We start from the raw sequence: 24291 nt of genomic DNA on the forward strand, positions 1-24291 counted from the left end.
TGGGTGTAACCCAAGCATTCAGATGTTAAGAGGAGAGGAGAAAAAAAAAAAGGCTGAAGACTGCAGTTTAAGCAAGAAATACAAATGATCAAACTAAGGTGCACTTTCAAACACAGAAAAAAAAAAACCTTTTCTTCTCCTTCCTACTTTAGTGCATATTTTAACACATAGATTTTTTACTGGCCGGCCAAACTGTTATGGTTACCCCAATGACCATGGGAAACAAAAATACAAAACGGACTAGCTCTCGGGTGATGGAAACTAAGGTCGACCGTGACCTGAACCTGACCCAACACTTACAGTAGCCGGGGGATGTACCTACGATGCCCTAGACACCACGCGCCAGCCGGAGATCTAACTACCCCTATAAGAGGAATATACAGGCCTGCCTTACCTCCAGTGAGGAACCCCAAAAGATGATAGTAGGCCCCCACAGATATTGACGGTGAGTTCAGAGGAAATGACATACGTAGGATGAACAGCAGATTTAGCACAGCGAGGTCCGCTTACTAGATAGCAGAAGGACAGGAAAGAGTTACTTCACGGTCGACCTAAAAATCACTATTCAAAAACACCATCCAGAAATTACTTTAAACTCCAGTGACAACTCATGCCACTGGAGTAGTAATTTTCTGTCCACAAGAGCTTCCAGCACTGAAGAGTCACATTGCAGATAGCTGGACAAAAATAGCAAAAACAAGAAACAAAATTCAACTTAGCTGAACTGGAACTTGAGGCAGGTAAATGCAACAGAATGCTACTAGCACATTGTTGGCCGGCATGTGACTAACAGCCAAGCAGCCTTAAATAGGAAACTCCCCTAGAGGGTGGCGACAGGTAATCAGAGATGGAGGAAGGCACATAAGAGACACTACCATAACAGACCACCGGGGGAGCCCACAAACCGAATTCACAACAGACAATAAGTTTGTAGATCACACGGTGTAAACCTTGAGTAATGCAGCTGAGTCGCTTAGCAGAGGAGGAGGAGGAAGATGAAGAAGTTACGTAGACACAGAGTTATGCAACCATGACAACCAATGCATCCTGAGCCCCAACTCTGGCAGTGGACATCAGCATTCACAGTTCTGCAGTTGCCTATCTTGGGTCCTTTTTTCAGACTGGCAAAAATCTAAAAAATCACGTTATTTTTCAACTTTTTAAAAAAAGACCTAGTAGAGTAAAAAAATGAAATAATTTCAGTACTACATGCATGAACTGATGTGGGAATGCCACTGTGCTAAAATGCAGACTAGCAAGCCTCGCCAACCACCGTCCACCCCATCAACTGCATCTTCTAATTCTTTCTTCTCTCTCACCATTACAAGTGTTGTCACAAAGGTCTCCGGCTGAAGAAACTCTATTTGTTTACCCCCTACAGTTGCAGTTACTGAGAGCCTATCAGCTGGAGCACACTCTAAATAGTCTAGGTGAGGAGGTGGTGGTGGTCCCGGGGGAAGAGGAGGAAGCAGAGGAGGTTTCCTTTATGGTTAACAACATCTCTAAGTTCAGGACTGCTGTCTCACAGGTGGTTGCCATGGGAGGAACAAATGGAGAAGGACCATGTAAAGTACAAGAAGGAAGATGTGCTAATGACCTAAGGTTAACATCCTCAATATCAGAACCTGCCACTCCCGTCTCCAAGACTTTTCACGTGCTGCGCCAATTCCCCACAGTTTTAAGCGTGCCCTAAAAATGCATTTGTTCAGACTGGCATACCACCTCAACGCATTAACCTAACTATCCCTTTGTGGCCCATTCAAAATTTGTACCATAACCAGGTTCCTCGGATAATGTTATCACATGCTTTAGGCATCTAGTAGCCCTCTGTGTTTGTATTGTTACATATTTAGGCTGTTAACTGGTTTATGCAGCATTACATGAACACCCGATTCGTACACTATGGCTGGTCTGAACAACGAAAGCAATTGCTTCCATCCGCCTTTCGTGTCTCCCCTTTTTCCTTACAGATTGTAAGCTTGCGAGCAGGGCCCTCATTTCTCTTGGTATTTGTTTTGATCTGTGTTTATTGTTATGCTGTAAAGTCTATTGTCTGTACAATTCCCCTCTATAATGTAAAGTGCTGCGGAATATGTTGGCGCTATAGAGATAAAATTATTATTAGGTGATGGAAGGTTAGTAGATAAAGGCAATAATCATTCCCTCTATGTTGTCCATGGTGGTCATTAGGGGATGAAGGAAGAAAGCTTTAGTGTTATCCCACCACCAGCACACTGTGGAGTTGTATGCAGCACCCCAGGTGACCAGTTGCTGCAGTGATGTTCCTTTCCTTTAGGGGAGAGTAATATCATGCTCCGAGGCAATGGAGTTCTCTTCACCAGGTAAGGCACCCACACACAACATATTCCAAATCCAGACAAGGAGAGGGAACTCAGGACCAGGATTCAGGGGAGCTTCCCTAAGGCTACTTTCACACTAGCAAAGAAGGTGCACATATGTAAAAAGGTATAAATTTATTGAATCAACATATATCATAACATATACAAAACAAATGTAGAATAGATCAATAAATACATATATAATAGCATGTCAATACCCTATAAAATAGGGGAGGAACAAGGAAAGCTGTTTATAAGCAAAAAACCGATAGGGTACACCACTCAGAAAGGAAAAATATCCTAAAAGAAGTAATAAGCTGTCACAATTAGTATGTCACAGATTTGTTCTTATCATAGTGGGTCCTCCTGACGAAACTGCGGGGGCAGTGAAACGCGCGTCGAGGTGCGCTACGGGACCACCACTCAGGGACATATAATGACTGCAGGTAATATGTGAGCTCACTGTGGTATATTGTATTTGGTGCACAGCAGTTATATATATTTGAGACACCACGTAGCTCCGATATATAATATGTACCTAGCCGTTATTTAGGTTTGATACCCCTATGGGATCTTGTCACCATCTGTGCTATTATATGGGCCATTCTTTACATCTAGTGGTATTTGACCCACTATGATAAGAACAAATCTGTGACATACTAATTGTGACAGCTTATTACTTCTTTTAGGATATTTTTCCTTTCTGAGTGGTGTACCCAATCGGTTTTTTGCTTATAAACAGCTTTCCTTGTTCCTCCCCTATTTTATAGGGTATTGACATGCTATTATATATGTATTTATTGATCTATTCTACATTTGTTTTGTATATGTTATGATATATGTTGATTCAATAAATGTATACCTTTTTACATATGTGCACCTTCTTTGCTCTCTTATTGGTCACATATATATATGGAAGGGATCACTTTGTGATCGTATGTTAGGCAGTTCGCTTTAGTTGTTGTTACTTTCACACTAGCGTCGGGCTCGGCCCGTCGCGGTGCGTCGGGCCGAGGTCCCTGACGCTAGCGCTGTCTCCGCCGCACAACGGGGGCAGCGGATGCATTTTTCCAGCGCATCTGCTGCCCCATTGTGAGGTGCGGGGAAGTGCGTGGAGGTGGGGGCGGAGTTCCGGCCACGCATGCGCGGTCCGAAAAAGCGGACCGTCGGGAGCAAAAAACGTTACATGTAACGTTTTTTGGTCCCGACGGTCCGCCACTGCACGACGCACCCGTCGCACGACGGGTGCGACGTGTGTAAATCCGTCGCAATGCGTCGTCTAATATTAGGCTATGGGGAAAAAACGCATCCTGCAAACACTTTTGCAGGATGCGTTTTTTCGGCAAAACGACGCATTGCGACGGATTTCAAAAAATGCTAGTGTGAAAGTACCCTAAGCTATATGTATCCTGACCTGGAGGAGGAGCTAGACAGTTGATCAAGGGACACTGAAGTAGAAGGAAGTTTGAGAGAGCAGACAGAGAGGCCTGGCAGCCACAAGGGAGCTGCAGCCACTGGAAAGGACAGAGAACCCAAGAGGTTGCATGTGGAGGAGCTGGAGAGGAAAGGAGCAAAGGAGAGGAACAGGGCTCACAGGGGAACTGTGACCAGGCACCCTCAGAGCTGAAGCGCAGTACCAGGTACCGGGAGCCCGAGGCCTTAGTGGAACTGTACGACACTTGGTAGAACCGGAGGGCTCAGAACTGTATGTAATTGGCCCACACCACGCCTGAGACACAGCAGTTCCTAAGGAGCCCGGGGCATGATAGAATCCCTGTAAAACGTCTCAAGCTGCCCGTCATGCTGTCTCAGGACAGGGGGAATAGAGGACTCTGCAGAAAGCCTCAGGCAGTAGGGACTTCATATCCAGCAAGCGCTATTTGGAAAGGCTCACGGACCTCGACTGGAGAAGAGGAATCCTCCATTGCCTCCAAGCCGGCCGGGCCATACCATCACCTGCGCCTGGTACCCTGGACTGTGGTCTGCTAACTACAGTAAACCAGGTAAAGACTTACAACTTGTGTCCTTTACTCATTTTACCGGCCTACACCATCATCGCCATACACTTCAGGACCTCTGAGGACCCCGCTTCACCTGTGGGAAGTGTACCATCAGTGCTGCAATAACATCCCCAGAGGACCCCATTAACGCAGCGTCGGTCTCACGATTGACCGAACACCACAGGTGGTGTCACAACAGACTTATAAACATTTTTCCCTTAAAAGACCATCCCCTTAATTGGGCGTCCAGGGCCACGGACCGGGTCGCAGACACCGTGACTTCCTCTTTAAGATCGGACCCGGTACAGAGTACCCCGCTGCCCTGTTTGGGACGCTCCATGTACCTCATGGTCAGGTCTGGGTTAAAATAGCCTGTCTCTCTTTGGTTCTGGGGGGCTATTTAATGCTGGTAGTTCCTTTGTTTTGAGTCAGTTATGCTTCCGTCTACTCGGTTTTAGATAGCTGACCCAGGTTATTCATCTAAAATCATTGTGCCTCTGTGCATGTGTGCCTTGCTGTGTATGACCTGGTTTGTTTCCTGACTACTGCCTGTTTTCTGCTTGGTACTGCTCTGTCTGTCCTGGCTTTCTGACCCCTTGGCTTGTCTCTGACTAATCTGCTGTTTTCCCCTTGGTACCTCGTTCCAGTCTGGCTACCAATCCACGGCTTGTCCTTTGACTTCATCTCTGTCTTAGTACTTTTTGGTAGACCCTCCATTCTCGCATGGTAGCTCCGCCCCATCATCCCTGCAGTGATCGCGTGACCTGCCTAGTTCGGGTTCTGTGTGCACTGCATGCCTCATTCCTTCCTCTCCCTGTGCTCCCGCTAGCACCCCCTTAGGCTGCCTCTCTATGACACCAGGCAGCATCATTACACCAGTGTCTTCTATTCATAATAAAAAAAATATAAAAAAACAAATTTTGCCTGTTGCTTAATACCCTGGAAAGAGATGCGGCAATGCTGCAGTATCAAAACATGCATGAAGACAATCTTGATAGTGTTTCTTCCCAAGACAGTAGTGAGGCACAGTTTGCATCTCAGTGATAGCCTTCAAACCACAGAAACATTCAGTTGTCAACGCAAAAGCATTAGAAGTAGTGTTGAGCATTCCGATACCGCAAGTATCGGGTATCGGCCGATATTTGCTGTATCGGAATTCCGATACCGAGATCCGATACTTTTGTGATATCAGGAATCGGTATCGGGATCGATATTAATGTGTAAAATAAAGAATAAAAATAAAAAATATTGATATACTCACCTCTCCGACGCAGCCTGGACCTTACCGATGTAACCGGCAGCTTCCATTCCTAAGAATGAGCGCTTGAAAGACCTTAGATGACGTCGCGGCCTGTGATTGGTCACGTGAGCGGTCACGTGACCGCCACGCGACCAATCACAAGCCGCGATTTCATCTAAGGTCTTTCAAGCGCTCATTCTTAGGAACGGAAGCTGCCGGTTACAGCGGTAAGGTCCAGGCTGCGTCGGAGAGGTGAGTATATCAATATTTTTTTTTATTATTCTTTATTTTACACATTAATATGGATCCCAGGGCCTGAAGGAGAGTTTCCTCTCCTTCAGACCCTGGGAACCATACAGGATACCTTCCGATACTTGGTGTCCCATTGACTTGTATTGGTATCGGGTATCGGTATCGGCGATATCCGATACTTTTCGGGTATCGGCCGATACTATCCGATACCGATACTTTCAAGTATCGGACGGTATCGCTCAACACTAATTAGAAGCCATACAGAGCTGTAGTCCTGTGTTCCAACCCCACCAAGGACAGAATCTGCAAAGAGTTTGAATGTTCTACCCGTGTTTGCATGGGTTTACTCCTAGTAATTATTCTTCTGCCCATGCTACAAAGACATAGAGATAGCAAGTTTAGAGTGTGAGTCCCAATGGTGACAGTGCCAGTAATGCCTGTAAATATCTGTAAAGCAATGTGGAATTATCTGCACTATATAAGGGATAAAACCAAAAAATAAATGAAATTGATGCTCATCCACACTCAGGTGACACAGATATCAGTTTCGTAGATTACTATTGTCAGAAAAATGTAAGGATAGTAACACGAGTAGTTGACTCAAAGAGCGTGAAGGACTGCATCGGAGGCCTACTGCTTCATGCAACACACATGAAGGAGACCAAACCAGGAATTTACACATTTACAAACATTTATTGGCAGACACCAACAAAGTGACATCAATTTCAACACTGTAGAAACAGTCTAAGGCCGGCCTCACACTCAGCGTATAAAAATACGGTCCGTTTTTTACGGCCGTAATACGCAGAAATGTCCCCAAAATAGTGGTCCGTATGTCATCCGTAGGCAGGGTGTGTCAGCGTATTTTGCGTATGGCATCCTCCGTATGTAATCCGTATGGCATCCGTACTGCGATATTTTCTCGCAGGCTTGCAAAACCGACATCTAATGGATTTATGTGCTCAAATGTTCGGTAAAACATATATACAGTATATATATACACTCACCGGCCACTTTATTAGGTACACCATGCTAGTAACGGGTTGGACCCCCTTTTGCCTTCAGAACTGCCTCAATTCTTCGTGGCATAGATTCAACAAGGTGCTGGAAGCATTCCTCAGAGATTTTGGTCCATATTGACATGATGGCATCACACAGTTGCCGCAGATTTGTCGGCTGCACATCCCAAAGATGCTCCATACAAGGCAGGATGGATCCATGCTTTCATGTTGTTTACGCCAAATTCTGACCCTACCATCCGAATGTCGCAGCAGAAATCGAGACTCATCAGACCAAGCAACGTTTTTCCAATCTTCTACTGTCCAATTTCGATGAGCTTGTACAAATTGTAGCCTCAGTTTCCTGTTCTTAGCTGAAAGGAGTGGTACCCGGTGTGGTCTTCTGCTGCTGTAGCCCATCTGCCTCAAAGTTCGACGCACTGTGCGTTCAGAGATGCTCTTATGCCTACCTTGGTTGTAACGGGTGGCGATTTGAGTCACTCTTGCCTCTCTATCAGCTCGAACCAGTCTGCCCATTCTCCTCTGACCTCTGGCATCAACAAGGCATTTCCGCCCACAGAACTGCCGCTCACTGGATTTTTTTTCTTTTTCGGACCATTCTCTGTAAACCCTAGAGATGGTTGTGCGTGAAAATCCCAGTAGATCAGCAGTTTCTGAAATACTCAGACCAGCCCTTCTGGCACCAACAACCATGCCACGTTCAAAGGCACTCAAATCACCTTTCTTCCCCATACTGATGCTCGGTTTGAACTGCAGGAGATTGTCTTGACCATGTCTACATGCCTAAATGCACTGAGTTGCCGCCATGTGATTGGCTGATTAGAAATTAAGTGTTAACAAGAAGTTGGACAGGTGTACCTAATAAAGTGGCCAGGTGGCCAGTGAGTGTATATATATATATATATATATATATATATATATATATATATGTCATTGAGACACATATATATATTCTGTACTTATATTTCATTCAGCGCGATATATGTGAAAAGCCGGTAATTCAATTGCCGGCTTTTCATTTCTCCTGCCTAAACCCAACATGATATGAGACATGGTTTTCATACAGTAAACCATCTCATATCCCCTTTTTTTAGCATATTCCACACTACTAATGTTAGTAGTGTGTATGTGCAAAATTTGGGCGCTGTAGCTGCTAAAATAAAGGGTTAAATGGCGGAAAAAATTGGCGTGGGCTCCCGCGCAATTTTCTCCACCAGAGTGGTAAAGCCAGTGACTGAGGGCAGATATTAATAGCCAGGAGAGGGTCCATGGTTATTGGCCCTCCGTGGCTAAAAACATCTGCCCCCAGCCACCCCAGAAAAGGCACATCTGGAAGATGCGCCTATTCTGGCACTTGGCCACTCTCTTCCCACTCCCGTGTAGCGGTGGGATATGGGGTAATGAAGGGTTAATGCCACCTTGCTATTGTAAGGTGACATTAAGCCAGATTACTAATGGAGAGGCGTCAATTATGTCACCTATCCATTATTAATCCAATTGTCTGAAAGGGTTAAAAAACACACACATTATTAAAAATTATTTTAATGAAATAAACACACAGGTTGTTTTATTATTTTATTGTTCTCTCAATCCAGCTGCAGACCCTCGCTTGGTAAAATAATAAACCCACAAGATACATACCTTCAGATAAACTGTCACGTCCCACGAAGTAATCCATCTGAAGGGGTTAATTATTTTACAGCCAGGAGCTGCGCTAAAGCACTCGCTCGTGTCTGTAATCCCCGGGTAATGAAAGGAAATCTGAGTGATCTGTACTTACATTGAGTTGCGGTGAGGCGCCCTCTGGTGGATGAACTCATATGAACTCGAGCGTGGGAACTTTTCCAAGGCTCCAGTTCATGAGAACATCCACCAGAGGGCGCCTCACCGCAACTCAATGTAAGTACAGATCACTCAGATTTCCTTTCATTACCCGGGGGATTACAGACACGTGCGAGTGCTTTAGCGCAGCTCCTGGCTGTAGAATAATTAACCCCTTCAGATGGATTACTTCGTGGGACGTGACAGTTCATCTGAAGGTATGTATCTTGTGGGTTTATTATTTTGCCAAGCGAGGGTCTGCAGCTGGATTGAGAGAACAATAAAATAATAAAACAACCTGTGTGTTTATTTCATTAAAATAATTTTTAATAATGTGTGTGTGTGTTTTTTAACCCTTTCAGACAATTGGATTAATAATGGATAGGTGACATAATTGACGCCTCTCCATTATTAATCTGGCTTAATTTCACCTTACAATAGCAAGGTGGCATTAACCCTTCATTACCCCATATCCCACCGCTACACAGGAGTGGGAAGAGAGTGGCCAAGTGCCAGAATAGGCGCATCTTCCAGATGTGCCTTTTCTGGGGTGGCTGGGGGCAGATGTTTTTAGCCACGGGGGGCCAATAACCATGGACCCTCTCCTGGCTATTAATATCTGCCCTCAGTCACTGGCTTTACCGCTCTGGCGGAGAAAATTGCGCGAGAGCCCACGCCAATTATTTCCGCCATTTAACCCTTTATTTTAGCAGCTACAGCACCCAAATTTTGCACATACACACTACTAACATTAGTAGTGTGGAATATGCAAAAAAAAGGGGGATATGAGATGGTTTACTGTATGTAAACCATGTCTCATATCATGTCGGGTTTGGGAAGGAGAAATGAAAAGCCGGCAATTGAATTACCGGCTTTTCACTAACACCGCTGCGTATTTCTCGCAAGTCACACTGCTGGTCCGTGTGTAAGCCGTATTTTTCTCGCCCCCATAGACTTTCATTGGCGATTTTTTTGCGCAATACGGTGACAAACGCAGCATGCTGCGATTTTCTACGGCCGTACAAGACCGTATATTACGGATGCGTAATATACGGCAGATAGGAGCTGGGACATAGGGAATCATTGGGCCGTGTGTAATGCGAATTTTACGGACGTAGTTTATGCGCTCATACGTCCGTAAAACTCACTAGTGTGAGGCCGGCCTAATAGCGACTGACAGGTCTTCCAATACAACAACCCAGCAGATGGAAACCCAAGTAGAACTGTTCACATTTCTACAAATTAGTGTTAATATCTCCAGCAGCAGCAACAGCAGGCACTAAATCCCCACTAAAGATATCAGAGACTGTAATTACGATAGAATAATGCAGCACACTAAAAACTACAACAGAACTTGTCAGTTGTGTTTGGATAGGATGTCACTTTGTTGGTTCACTAATGCTTTCAGAAACATTAACACGTACCCCTTATATACCTCAAACACCAAGGCTAATTCCCCTTCCCCCATGACCTCACCTTTTCCCAGTCATGTTGCTCAGAAAGTGTGCTAGGAGCACACTATTAGCAACAAAAATTTTTATTTTTTACTCTGCCTCAACTATTTACACAGCTGAATTTCAGCGGCACAAAATTGGAAGGTGAAATATGGAGTGATGAATAATCACGTTACTCACACAAGAAAGAATTGTTTCAGCATGTATGATGCCTGTATGACAAATTAGATCTGCTCCAAAAAAAATTTAATTGAGATGTCCCCTGCTGTATGACGTTATTAACAGATTTTTTTTAAAAAAAAATTTGTGTGTGGATGAGGTCTGTATAACATTGACTACATTCTCCAAACAATTTCAAAGTGAGATGTCCCCTACTGTGTTACATTAGTAACAGAAACATTTTGGGGGCCTGTAGATGAGGCCTGTATAACAGAATAGATGCGCAAAACAATTTCAAACTGAGATCTCCCCTTCTGTATCACGTTAGTAGCATGAAAAAATATATTTTTAGTGTAGATGAGGCATGTATAATCTAGAAGATGTCCTTGGCATTGGAACGCCCTCTTTCCTACAATTTCTGCTGGTAAGGTGCAGTTTTACCGAAATTGTGCTAAAAATTTGCAACATTAAAAACTTACCAAAAGCTCGTTGTAGGAACATAGCCTAAAGTGAACTCACTAAGTTCTACACATATTACAGGCTTTTTAATTATGCAATCGCATGAATTTATTTGCTGCAGATCTAATTCTTAATGGAATTTAATCAAAACATAAAGAATTCAAATTTCAAAAGTTCTGATCATCTCTAATTGGGAGAAGCTTTGTGTTGCTCCTAGTTCCGGATATTGCAGAAGTAGCAGATGTGTGTTACAGATGAGCTCACTTTGCTGGTTGTGTGGCTGCAATAGCAGAACTATGAAAATGCTGACAGTCACCAACATAATGTACAATTTCATATTGGGAGGGGATTGACATAAGTGTTTACTGTGTATTAATCTGATCAACAAACTGCAGATAAGTGAATTACCATTAAATATATCTAATATATAAAGCTGAATGTGTGTGTGTATGTATGTGTGTGTGTATGTCCGGGATTGGCATCTGCACCATCGCAGCTACAGCCACAAAATTTTGCACAGTCACACGCCTGGACCCTGAGAGCGTCATAGGCTATGTTGTGAGGCGAAATTTTAACCCCGCACGTTCCAATTCACCAAACAATTTTGCCCCTATCTACATAATGGGGAAAAAGTGAAAGGAAAAGTGTTGGAGGCAAATTGACAGCTGCCAGATGTGAACAAGGGGGACTTAAAGAGTGAGAGCGATGGCGCCAAAGAGTATATACCATACAGTTGCTAAGGTGGTATGGGTGGTGGTAAGGGATATGAACACACACACAAAATGCGCCACACACTACCACGTGCTTGAACACATATACCACCTTCAGCACACATTTCACCACACATACACCAATCTCGCCACATAAAAGTCGAAACACAAAAGTTGCCGCTCAAAACTCGCCAAGCGCAAAACTCGCCACATGCAAAACTAGGCTCATGCAAAACTCACCACACGTGCAAAACTCACCTCATGGAAAAGTTGCAACACATGCAAAAGTTGCCTCACACAAAACTTGACACATGAAACTCGCCCTAAAACACACAAGTGTGGTATTATCCTTCAAAAATAAAAATCTGATTAATAAGCAGACAAACTACAATAGCAACAATTGTACCATATAGGAAATAAGGCAGCTGTCAGTCACATGACCTGTCTATTATGTGTATGTGTGAGCTAATATATACTGCCAGGAGGGAGGGCTTCCTGTTGGCTGGGGATTTATCAGGCTGCCAATTTAGCTTACAAATACTGAGGTAAAAATACTGAGCAAATAACGTGTGAACGAGGTCTAATACAGGAGGAGATGACACACAGATATATACTATATACAGGTGAGATGACACACAGGTATATACTATATACAGGGGAGATGACACACACATATATACTATATAAAAGGGAGATGACACACAGGTATATACTATGTACAGAAGGAGATGACATAGAGGCATATACTATATGCAGGAGGAGATGACACACACATATATACTATATACAGGGGAGATGACACACAGGTATATACTACATACAGGGGAGATGACATACAGGTACATACTATATACAGGGGAGATGACACACAGGTATATACTATATACAGGGGAGATGACACACGGGTATATACTATATACAGGAGGAGATGACACACAGGTATATACAGGAGGAGATGACATACAGGTACATACTATATACAGGAGGAGATGACATACAGGTACATACTATATACAGGGGAGATGACACACAGATATATACTATATGCAGGAGGAGATGACACACAGATATATACTATATACAGGAACAGATGACACACAGGTATATACTATATACAGGAGGAGATGACACACAGGTATATACTATATACAGGAGCAGATGACACACAGGTATATACTATATACAGGAGGAGATGACTTACAGGTATATGCTATATACAGGAGGAGATGACACACATATATATATATACTATATACAGGGGAGATGACACACAGGTATATACTATATACAGGAGCAGATGGCACACAGGTATATACTATATACAGGAGGAGATGACTTTCAGGTATATACTATATACAGGAGGAGATGACACACGTATATACTATATACAGGAGGAGATGACATACAGGTATATACTATATAAAAGAGATGACACATAGGTATATAGAGGAGGAGATGACATACAGCAGGTATATACTATATACAGGGGAGATGACATACAGGTATATACTATATACAGGAGATGACATACAGGTATTATATACTATATATAGGAGGAGATGACATACAGGTATATAGTATATACAGAAGAGATGACATACAGGTATATACTATATACAGGAGGAGATGACACATAGGTATAAACAATATACAGGAGAAGATGACATACAGCAGGTATATGCTTTTTACAGGGGAGATGACATACAGGTATATACTATATACAGAAGATGACATACAGGTGTATACTATATATAAGGGAGATGACAAACATGTATATACTGAGGGGAAAATGAGAGGTGTAAGGTGAAAATGAGAGGTGAGAGGAGAAAATGAAAAGGTGTGAGTGCAAAATGATAGGAGTGAGGGAAAATAGTGGAGTGATCGGAAAATGACAGATGACAAGTGTTAGGGGGGAATGAGAGGAGTGAGGGGAAAATAAGAGGAGTGAGGGGGAAAATGAGAGGTGTGAGGGGGAAAATGAGAAGCGTGATGGGAAAATAAGAGAAGTGAGGTGCTATAACTAACCACAGATATTTACTATGCCCAGGCAACGCCAGGCTCTTCAGCTAGTATATACATATAAGCCAGTTTTATTTATTTATACTTTTATTTCTTAAACAGAAGTCACTAAAACAATACACCATGAGTGACCACTATTTTATTCAAGTCAATACAATTAGAAAAAAGGCTGCTTGTCTATAGTTGTCTCTTTCCAGACGATGTAACATCTTGCGTGTTGTCACTGTAATCACAGTGAAGATTCTGCTGAACAATGAGAAATAGAACAGAATTACTGACCTGTTTGTGATGTCATATAAATTTTTGAGGAACATACACTATATATAAATACTATAGACGTATAAAATAAGCCCCCTTATACTGAAAAAATGTATCTAGCTCATTCAGGAATAGAGTCTATAAGACCACTGGAGCTACAGTATATTATGATATCTGCTAGCTAGACTTTCCTTTTGAAGGGGTTGTCAGGTGAAAAAAAGTTTTCACGTATCCTATGGATTGGTGATAACTTATTGCTTGGAAGGGGTCAGAGCACTGGGACGCACACTACTTGGCAGAACAGGGAGCTTTAATTCCAATTATAGAATGGCACATGCTTGACCACAGCTCCATTCACCTGCTATGGGGCTGCTGGTCACTGCACTTAGCTCCTTCAGGCATCCCTAAGGAGAATGAATGGAATGGCACTAAGATATCTGACATGCCACTCTAGCTTTTAAAGGGAACCTGTCACCCCCTCAAGCGTTTGTAACTAAAAGAGCCACCTTGTGCAGCACTAATGCTGCATTCTGACAAGGTGGCTCTTTTAGTTATGCTCCCTGCACATGCTGAAATAAACGCTTATAAAATGTGCCCCCTCATACCATTAAATTGTCCCAGGGGCGGGTCTTTCCCCCATAATCAGACGCAGCACAGCCGTCACTCCGGGCCTGTGCACGCCGGGCGCCGCCTCCTCTTGCTTCATTAGCATTCCCTGCACCTGCGCTGTAAGTATTTTCTTTCCGGGCGTGCGCAGTTGCAGGAGCCGGGAACGCTAATGAAGCAAGAGGAGGAGGCGGCGCCCGGAGCGCACAGGCCCGGAGTGACGGCTGTGCTGCATCTGATTAGGGGGGGAAAGACCCGCCCCCAGAACGATTTCACCATATGAGGGGCACATTGTATAAGCGTTTATTTCAGCGTGTGCAGGGAGCATAACTAAAAGAGCCACCTTGTCAGAATGCAGCATTAGTGCTGCACAAGGTGGCTCATTTAGTTACAAACGCCTGAGGGGGGTGACAGGTTCCCTTTAATGGGGATCAAAGGGGTTAGACCCCCAAAGAGCAAAGTGTTATCACCCACCCCTCGGATAGGTGATAACTTTCTATAACTGAACAAACTTTTATCAGTTGTGAAATGGGAACTTCATTAATTCAGAAAATGTAACAGGTGCATAACAGGATTGAGATCTGTGAACTTGTAGTCCAAGTTAATATGACAGGTCACATTGTTCTGTTAAATATTGATCACAGCATCTAAGGGGTTATGTGAGGTGGATCGGTGTTTTCTCTAGTTCTTGCTGTTACCCTGGGAGTTTTTGACAAGTTTTGAATAGGACAAAAGTTACCAATTTTATCACAAAAGTGGCATACACAAAAGTATAGATAATTTTTTTTTCTGAAAACTGTTTCAGAGCCATTTATAATTTACTCAAGAAAAGTCAGTACATGCAGTCTAATTTCAGACCTCTTTAAGGAAATCTGTCACCAGGGTTTTGCTACCTAATCTGAGAGCAGCATAATGTAGAGAACCCTGATTCCAGCAATGTGTGACATACTGGTATGCTTTCTGTAGTTTTGATAAAATCACTCTTTTATCAGCAGGAGTTTATCACTAGAGGACTAGTAAACCTGCTGCCATGTAGTCCTCCAAATTCATGAGCTCCGTATAACCCACCACTGCTTGGCTGCTTTCTGCTTTTCTACAATGTACACAGAAAGCTGCCTATCAGTGGCATGGGCGGAGTTATACAGAGCTCAGCATTCAGAGAACTGCTAGATCTGCATCATATAAAACAGTTTTAATCAAAACTGCAACAACCAGTAAATGATACATCATTGGAATCAGGGTTTTTGCCTCTATATCATGCTGCATTCTGATGGAAAAGAGAAAATTTAGAAATAGATTCCCTTTAATGTTATTATGATTTCTTACAACTAGGCAGCCTTTAGCGCTACAATTCAGCCTCAACTGCTTCAGATTCCCCATGTAAACTACTGCAGAGGGATTATCAATAAAATTAAGCCTTCAGAAGTCATGTAGTCCCACTGATTTTTTTTTTCAATTGGTAGGTGAAATATTTTTTTTCTTTACTTTACCTATACATTTTGGATAGATCAGTTCTCTTTCAGCACATGTTCCAGTTGGTTGACGATCACGATGACTAAATCCATTCTTACATTTAAACTTAATTGTTTCCCCGATTTCATAGAAAATATCAGTATTATGAACTTCGTCCAATTCTAAGTTGTTTCCATCAAGATCATCTTGATCTATGCGGCAAGGCTCTATGAAATCAAATGGTAAATATGAGATCCACATAATAATCATTGTAATGTACATCAACTTTACTGTAAACCTCGATAACTGTCCTATAAGTTCTTTAGTTTTTATTACATAATGGCAGTCTATACTTTAGCTTCCTCTGCATAGCGCACTGTTCTGAGTACTTATTTTGAACCTGAGTCGGCCCTTTCTATTTCATGAACTGATCTATCTAATGACCCACATATCTTCTCCCCTCTTTTGCAAGTCAAATTTATGTATGAGAGAGCCAGGATGATTATCTATAAAATGAAGGTAGTCTCACATTTGAACCAGTCGTGGATGTTGACACATGGAGTCTGAAAGCCAAAAGATCAAAACATTCTTACTAGGGTTGAGCGAAACGGGTCGGCCATTTTCAGAAGTCGCCGACTTTTGGCAAAGTCGGGTTTCATGAAACCCGACCCGACCCCTGTGTGGGGTCGGCCATGAGGTCGGCAATCTTCTGAATCTGGATTCGGAATTCCGATACCGAGTTCCGATATGTTTGCGATATCGGAAATCGGTATCGGAATCCATATTTAAGTGTAAAATAAAGGATTAAAATAAAAAATATTGATATACTCACCTCTCCGACGCAGCCTGGACATCGCCGCTGGTAACCGGCATCTTCCGTTCCTAAGAATGGCGCTTGAAAGACCTTTCGAATGCTTCACGGCTTGTGATTGGTCGCGGCGGCCCACGTGACCGCTCAGCGACCAATCACAAGCCGTGACGTAATTCTCAGGTCCTAAATTCCTCATTCTAGGAATTTAGGACATGAGAATTATGTCACGGCTTGTGATTGGTCGCTGAGCGGTCACGTGGGCCGCCGCGACCAATCACAAGCCGTGACGTCATCGAAAGGTCCTTCACGCGCTCATTCTTAAGAAGGAAGGCTGTCGGAAAGAAGCAGGGCGCGTCCGAGGGTGAGTATATACCTAATAGGAATATACTCACCCTCGGCTTCTTTCCGGCAACCTTCCTTCTTAAGAATGAGCGCGTGAAGGACCTTTCGATGACGTCACGGCTTGTGATTGGTCGTGGCCGCCCAAGTGACCGCTCAGCGACCAATCACAAGCCGTGACGTAATTCTCATGTCCTAAATTCCTAGAATGAGGAATTTAGGACCTGAGAATTACGTCACGGCTTGTGATTGGTCGCTGAGCGGTCACGTGGGCCGCCGCGACCAATCACAAGCCGTGAAGCATTCGAAAGGTCTTTCAAGCGCCATTCTTAGGAACGGAAGATGCCGGTTACCAGCGGCGATGTCCAGGCTGCGTCGGAGAGGTGAGTATATCAATATTTTTTATTTTAATTCTTTATTTTACACTTAAATATGGATCCCAGGGCCTGAAGGAGAGTTTCCTCTCCTTCAGACCCTGGGAACCATAGTATCTCATTGCACTGCATTGGGTTTCGTGTTTCGGCCGACCCCGACCCCGACTTTTTTATAGGATCGGACGATTTCACTCGACCCGACTTTTGAGAAAGTCGGGTTTCGTGAAACCCGACCCGATCCTATAAAAATAAAAGTCGCTCAACCCTAATTCTTACTCTTTTGCTTGTTACTGTATTTATTAATTACTTGTAGGGGGCATACAGAGAAGAATTTCAATATTTGCAGTTTATACCTATGTTTGCAAGGGAATCCACATAAAACAGGATAACTTTATTGACAAGTAGTGATGAGCAAGCATGCTCGCCACTACTCGGTGCTCACCCAAGCATCTCACTGCTCGAGATGCTCAGAGCTTGCCAAGTATTTCCAGGGTTGTTCGACAGGAGCTCGGGTCCCCCCCTGCATATTTGACGCTCTTTAGAGAGCCAATGAACATGCAGGGATTGTCTGCCACACACTGTAATGCCACAGCCATGTTGGTTGTGGCATTACAGTTATTGCCTGGCCGTATAAAGTCATCAGGTCTATATCAGACCTGATGCCGCCATACTCGTCACAGTCTACTCCGGAATCGGGCAGTGCAGGGAGAATTGCTGCTAAGCTAGGGAGATATTTTTTTTCTTCGTACTTAGTGTGGGTATATCAAATATAATACACATATCCATCTCAACTCACAGTCCTTCTGAGGACTAATAAAGCTGCATATATATCAGTGCTAGGCAGGCAGGCAGTGTATATAGCAGACTTCAGTGCATATAGCAAGAGGGTCCATTTCAGTTCTGTCTGCTGCTGCCTATTAGAGATATTTTTAGACATAGCACCAGGAATTAGGGGCCAGGAATAATTTTTTGGATCTTAATTCTGATTATTTGCTTTAAAAGCAATCCAGAGAATACTAATTTTCTGCTCCATTTACTTGTTGGCACTGCAGAATACAGTCAGATTCATTCCATATTACAGCACTAAAAATCCAGCTATTTTAAACTGGGGTTTGTCACACGAATCACATATCAGTGCACTCAAAATTGTGCCATTTCATTCCTCCATTTACATTTTTTGCAGTGTCTCACCCAAGTTATTGACACCAGTTTGGTAAAAAAAAATTATTTCCTACAGGCCAGATATTTTAAACTGGGGTTTTTCCATCGCACGAATCACATATCAGTGCACTCAAAATTGTGCCATTTCAGGCCTCCATTTAAATTTTTGCAGTGTCGTACCCAAGTTATTGACACCAGTTTACTGAAAAAAAAAATAGTTACCTGCAGGCCAGATATCTTAAACTAGAGTTTGTCCGTCACACGGTAACATATTCGCATGCTCAAAATTGTGCCATTTCAGGCTTCCACTTATTTTTTATTTTTGGCAGTGTCTTAGCCAAGTTATTGACACCAGTTTGCTGAAAAAAAAGTTGCTTACAGGGCAGATATTTTAAACTGTGGTGTCCGTCACACAAATAACATATAAGTTTGCTCCAAATTCAGCCATTTGTAGTGAACGTGGAAAATATTGTCCTCTATTTAAAATGGGCAAGGCGCATGTTAAGGGATGGGGAACTGAATATGATGGTGATGGTGCATGCAGAGGCCGAGGATGTGGGCAAGCTGAAATTGTGCCACAACAAACAACCACATCTTCTCGCCCAACCTACTTGTCCCAATTACTAGGGGACCGCAACAGTACACCACTACTGAACCCAGGGCAGTGTCAAAAGGTTATTGATTAGATAGCGGATAATGCTTCCAGTCACTTTGCCACCACCAAAACCATCCTTTGTTCCATATGGTCAAGTCTCAGTAGCCGTGAGTCTGGACTGCATATTCTTCATCCTGATCCTCCTTCCTCCCACCATGCCGAGTGCCCGGAGACAACTGATCCCACTGTTGGACACTCTGAAGAGCTATTCACTTTTCCATTTATAGATTCGGGCCTCTCACCCGTTCTACTTGAAGCGGGGTAAGAGGAGATTGAATGTAGTGTTGCGCAAATATTTGAGCAGCCATGGTCACATGAAGGTGAAGGTGGGAAAGTGTCACAAAAGATGGACGATGATGAGACACAAATGCAAGTAAGTAACGAGGAGGACCAGGGTGCCGCCCCTGGCACATTAACCCCCGACACACTGCGATCAAGCATGATATATAGTGATGTCCCCCCCTGGGACAATGTGATAATGTAAAAAAAAAATATTTAGATGTGTAAAAAAAACTAAAAATAATAATAATTCCTAAATAAAGAAAAAAAAATTGGTCTTATAAATACATTTCTTTATCTAAATAAAAAAACAATAAAAGTACACATATTTAGTATTGCCACGTCCGTAACGACCAGACCTATGAAACTGTCCCACTAGTTAACCCCTTCGGTGATCACCGGAAAAAAAAACAAACAACACTTTATTATCATACCGCCAAACAAAAATTGAAATAACACGCAAACAAAAAGACGAATATAAATAACCATGGTACAGCTGAAAATGTCATATTGTCCCGCAAAAAACGAGCCACGATACAGCATCATCAGCGAAAAAATAAAAATATTATGTTATGTTATGTTATAGTCCTCAGAATAAAGCGATGCAAAAATAATAATTTTTTCTATAAAATAGTTTTTATCGTATAAAAGCGCCAAAACATAAAAAAATGATATAAATGAGGTAACGCTGTAATCGTACTGACCCGAAGAATAAAACTACTTTATAAATTTTACCAAACATGGAAGGGTATAAATGCCCCCCCAAAAAGAAATTCATGAATAGCTGGTTTTTGGTCATTCTGCCTCACAAAAATCAGAATAAAATGCGATCAAAAAATGACACGTGCCTGAAAATCTTACCCAAAAAAACGTCAACTCATCCCACAAAAAACAAGACCTCACATGACTCTGTGGACCAAAATATGGAAAAATTATAGCTCTCATAATGTGGAGACGCAAAAAATATTTTATTGCAATAAAAAGCCTCTTTTAGTGTGTGACAGCTGCCAATCATAAAAATCCCCTAAAAAACCCGCTATAAAAGTAAATCAAACCCCCCTTCATCACCCCCTTAGTTAGGGAAAAATAATAAATTTAAAAAAAATATATATATTTTTTCCATTATCCCATTAGGGTTAGGGCTAGGGTTAGGGTTAGTGCTAGGGTTAGGGCTAGGATTAGGGCTAGGATTAGGGCTAGGATTAGGGCTAGGGTTAGGGCTAGTGTTAGGGCTAGGGTTGGGGTTAGGGCTAGGGTTGGGGCTAGGGTTAGGACCACAGTTAGGTTTGGGGCTAAAGTTAGGGTTAGGGCTGGGGCTAAAGTTAGGGTTAGGGATGGAGATGTGTTGTAGTTAGGGGTGTAGTTAGGGTTGGGATTATGGTGTGTTGGGGTTAGGGGTGTGGTTCGGTTTAGGGGAGTGGTTGGGATTAGGGTTAGGGGTGTGTTTGGGTTAGGGTTTCAGTTACAATTGAGGGTTTCCACTGTTTAGGCACATCAGGGCTCTCCAAACTCGACATGGCGTCTGATCTCAATTCCAGCCAATTCTGCGTTGAAAAAGTAAAACAGTGCTCCTTCCCTTTCGAGCTCTCCCGTGCACCCAAACAGGGTTTTACACCAACATATGGGGTATCAGCGTACTTAGGACAAATTGGACAGCAACACTTGGGGTCCAATTTCTCTTGTTACCCTTAGAAAAATAAAAATTTGGTGGGGCTAAAAAAATCATTTTTGTGGGAAATAAAAGATTTTTGATTTTCACGGCTATGCGTTATAAACTGTAGTGAAACACTTGGGGGTTCAAAGTTCTCACAACACATCTAGATAAGTTCCTTGGGGGACTAGTTTCCAATATGGGGTTACTTGTGGGGGGTTTCTACTGTTTAGGTACAACTTGGTCTCTGAAAATGCAACGTGATGCCTGCAGACCAATACATCTAAGTCTGCATTCCAAATGGCGCTCCTTCCCTATCGAGCTCTGTCATGCACCCAAACGGTGCCTCCCCCCCACATATTGGGTATCAGCGTACTCAGGACAAATTGTACAACAACTTTTAGGGTCCAATTTTTACTGTTACCCTTGGAAAAATACAAAACTGGGGGCTAAAAATAATTTTTGCATTATAAACTGTAGTGAAACACTTGGGGGTTCAAAGCTCTCACAACACATCTAGATAAGTTCCTTTGGGGGTCTACGTTCCAAAATGGTGTCACTTGTGGGGGGTTTCAATGTTTAGGCACATCAGGGGCTCTCCAAACGCAACATGGTGTTCCATCTCAATTCCAGTCAATTTTGCATTGAAAAGTCAAAGGGCACTCCTTCCTTTCCGAGCATTGCCATGAGCACAAACAGTGGTTTACCCCCACATGTGGGGTATTAGCGTACTCAGGACAAATTGCACAAAAAATTTTGGTGTATCATTTCTACTGGTACCCTTGGGAAAATAAAAAATTTGGGGTGAAAATTTCATTTTTGTGAAAAAATGTTATTTTTTTTATTTTACTGCTCTACATTATAAACTTCTGTGAAGCACTTGGTGGGTCAAAGTGCTCACCACACATCTAGATAAGTTCCTTATGGGGTCTACTTTCCAAAATGGTGTTACTTTTGGGTGGTTTCAGTGTTTAGGCACATCAGTGGTTCTCCAAACGCAACATGACATCCCATCTCAATTCCTGTCAATTTTGCATTGAAAAGTCAAACGGCGCTGCTTCCCTTCCAAGCTCTGCCATGCGCCCAAACAGTGGTTTATCCCCACATATGGGTTATCAACATACTCAGGACAAATTGCACAACAACTTTTGGGCTCCAATTTCTTCTCTTACATTTGGGAAAATTAAAAATTGGGGGTGAAAATATAATTTTTGTGAAAAAATATGATTTTTATTTCTACGGCTCTGCATTATAAACTTCTGTGAAGCACTTGGTTGGTCAAAGTGCTCACCACACATCTAGGTAAGTTCCTTAGGGGGTCCAATTTCCAAAATAGTGTCATTTGTGGGGAGTTTCAATGTTTAGGCACATCAGGGGCTCTCCAAACGCAACATGGCGTCCCATCTCAATTCCAGTCAATTTGCATTGAAAAGTCAAATGGCGCTACTTCCCTTTCGAGCAGTGCCATGCGCCAAAACAGTGGTTTACCCCCACATATGGGGTATCTGCGTACTCATGACAAATTGTGCAACAACTTTTGGGGCCATTTTCTCCTGTTACCCTTGGTAAAATAAAACAAATTGGAGCTGAAATAAATATTTGTGTGAAAAAAAGTTAAATGTTCTTTTTTTTTAACATTCCAAAAATTCCTGTGAAACACCTGAAGGGTTAATAAACTTCTTGAATGTGGTTTTGAGCACCTTCAGGGGTACAGATTTTAGAATGGTGTCATACTTGGTTATTTTCTATCATATAGACCCCTAAAAATGACTTCAAATGTGATGTGGTCCCTAAAAAAAAAGGTGTTGAAAAAATGAGAAATTGCTTGTCAAATTTTAACCCTTATAACTCCCTAACAAAATAAAATTTTGGTTCCAAAATTGTGCTGATGTAAAGTAGACATGTAGGAATTGTTACTTATTAAGTATTTTGTGTGACATGTCTCTGTGATTTAAGGGCATAAAAATTCAAAGTTGGAAAACTGCAAAATTTTCAAAATTTTCGCCAAATTTCCGTTTTTTTCTCAAATAAACGCAGGTAATATCAAATAAATTTTACCACTACCATGAAGCCCAATAAGTCATGAGAAAACAGTGTCAGAATCACCAGGATATGTTGAAGCATTCCAGAGTTATAACCTCATAAAAGGACAGTGGTCAGAATTGTAAAAATTGGCCCGGTCATTAACGAGCAAACCACCCTTGGGGCTTAAGGGGTTAAAGACTCTGCCGATAACCCCAAAAAGCCCATTTGCACTACCTGCCAAGCCAGCATCAGAAGGGCTAGCAAAACTGCCAGCCTGACCACAACCAGCACCAACCACTGACTTTGTGGGATGAACCCCAGTGTCGAGGTACAGTGTCTGTGGGTGACACCACTTCTTCTTCTTCTGTTGTGCTTGTGCAGTGCGCCAGGGTCCTGGTCGTTGCAGTAATGTTATTTCCCTCTAGGGGAGAGTGATGTTACGTTTGGAGGCAAAGAAGGACAACTGCATCCAGGTATCACAAACATGTAACACATTTCACACTCCAGGCCACCAGGGGGAGCTCTTGCTCCTATTTATTAGGTCACTCCCCACACTTAGGTAAAACTGGTTGACTGTAGGGAAAGTTAGTTAGTTGCTGGCTGAGCTACGCTCAGGTAGTTGGTCCCTGGCAGGGGTGTAATCTTGTCAGAGATCGAGGAGGAAGGATACAGAGCTGTGCATGCCCTCAGAGCTGCAGCTCCCAGAAAGAGACATCGAAGGCAGAACTGTATTGCAGCGAGCGTGCAAAGAAGTGGTAGCAAAGGAGTGGATATCAGATGGGGACCAACCCTACACAGGCTGCCTCCTTCTGAGGTGCAGAAGCCCAGTAGCCGGAACACCGAGGGAGTAACAACCTTTATGCCTTGCTCCAGAGACCAGCAGGACAGCTAATTTCACGTTACCTGTCCGCCTTACACCCAGGAGGCATGGTGGCACCCCCTTAGAGGCTGGGGCATGATAGAGTCCCTATAAACCGCCTCAAGCCACCAGTCATACAGGTTTGTCCTATTATATCTGGGGGACAGAGAGAGAGACATAATATCTACAACAGTTGAGAGGACCTTATAAGAAGCTTACCAGTAAGGGACTACAACACTGCAGTGCTAGAGGAAGGCTACTGATTTCGACCTGAACAAGGGGACTCTGGACTTGCCTGCAAACCGGCCGGACTCTGCTTGCCCTGTGATCTGGTGCTCTGGACTGTGGA

The 24291-nt window shown here is 42.9% G+C and overlaps 1 protein-coding gene across 3 annotated transcripts in view; it reads right to left on the reverse strand.

The window, feature by feature from the left end:
• Positions 1–13596: 13596 nt before the first annotated feature.
• Positions 13597–24291, reverse strand: part of LOC143787636 (complement factor H-related protein 4-like) — a 533302-nt gene continuing 522607 nt past the window's right edge. For 2 of the 3 annotated variants that reach the window (XM_077276561.1, XM_077276560.1), the window contains 2 exons: positions 15827–16015; positions 13597–13715 (listed from right to left, as the gene is read on the reverse strand). In XM_077276561.1, coding sequence (XP_077132676.1) covers positions 13702–13715; positions 15827–16015 — 203 coding nt within the window. In that variant the 3' untranslated portion in view covers positions 13597–13701. Of the gene's footprint in view, positions 13719–15826; positions 16016–24291 lie in introns of all 3 variants that reach the window. The other variant, XM_077276559.1, reaches the window with a different exon arrangement.

Source organism: Ranitomeya variabilis, chromosome 8 (assembly GCF_051348905.1).
Source record: "Ranitomeya variabilis isolate aRanVar5 chromosome 8, aRanVar5.hap1, whole genome shotgun sequence".
In the NCBI taxonomy this organism is placed as follows: Eukaryota; Metazoa; Chordata; class Amphibia; order Anura; family Dendrobatidae; genus Ranitomeya; species Ranitomeya variabilis.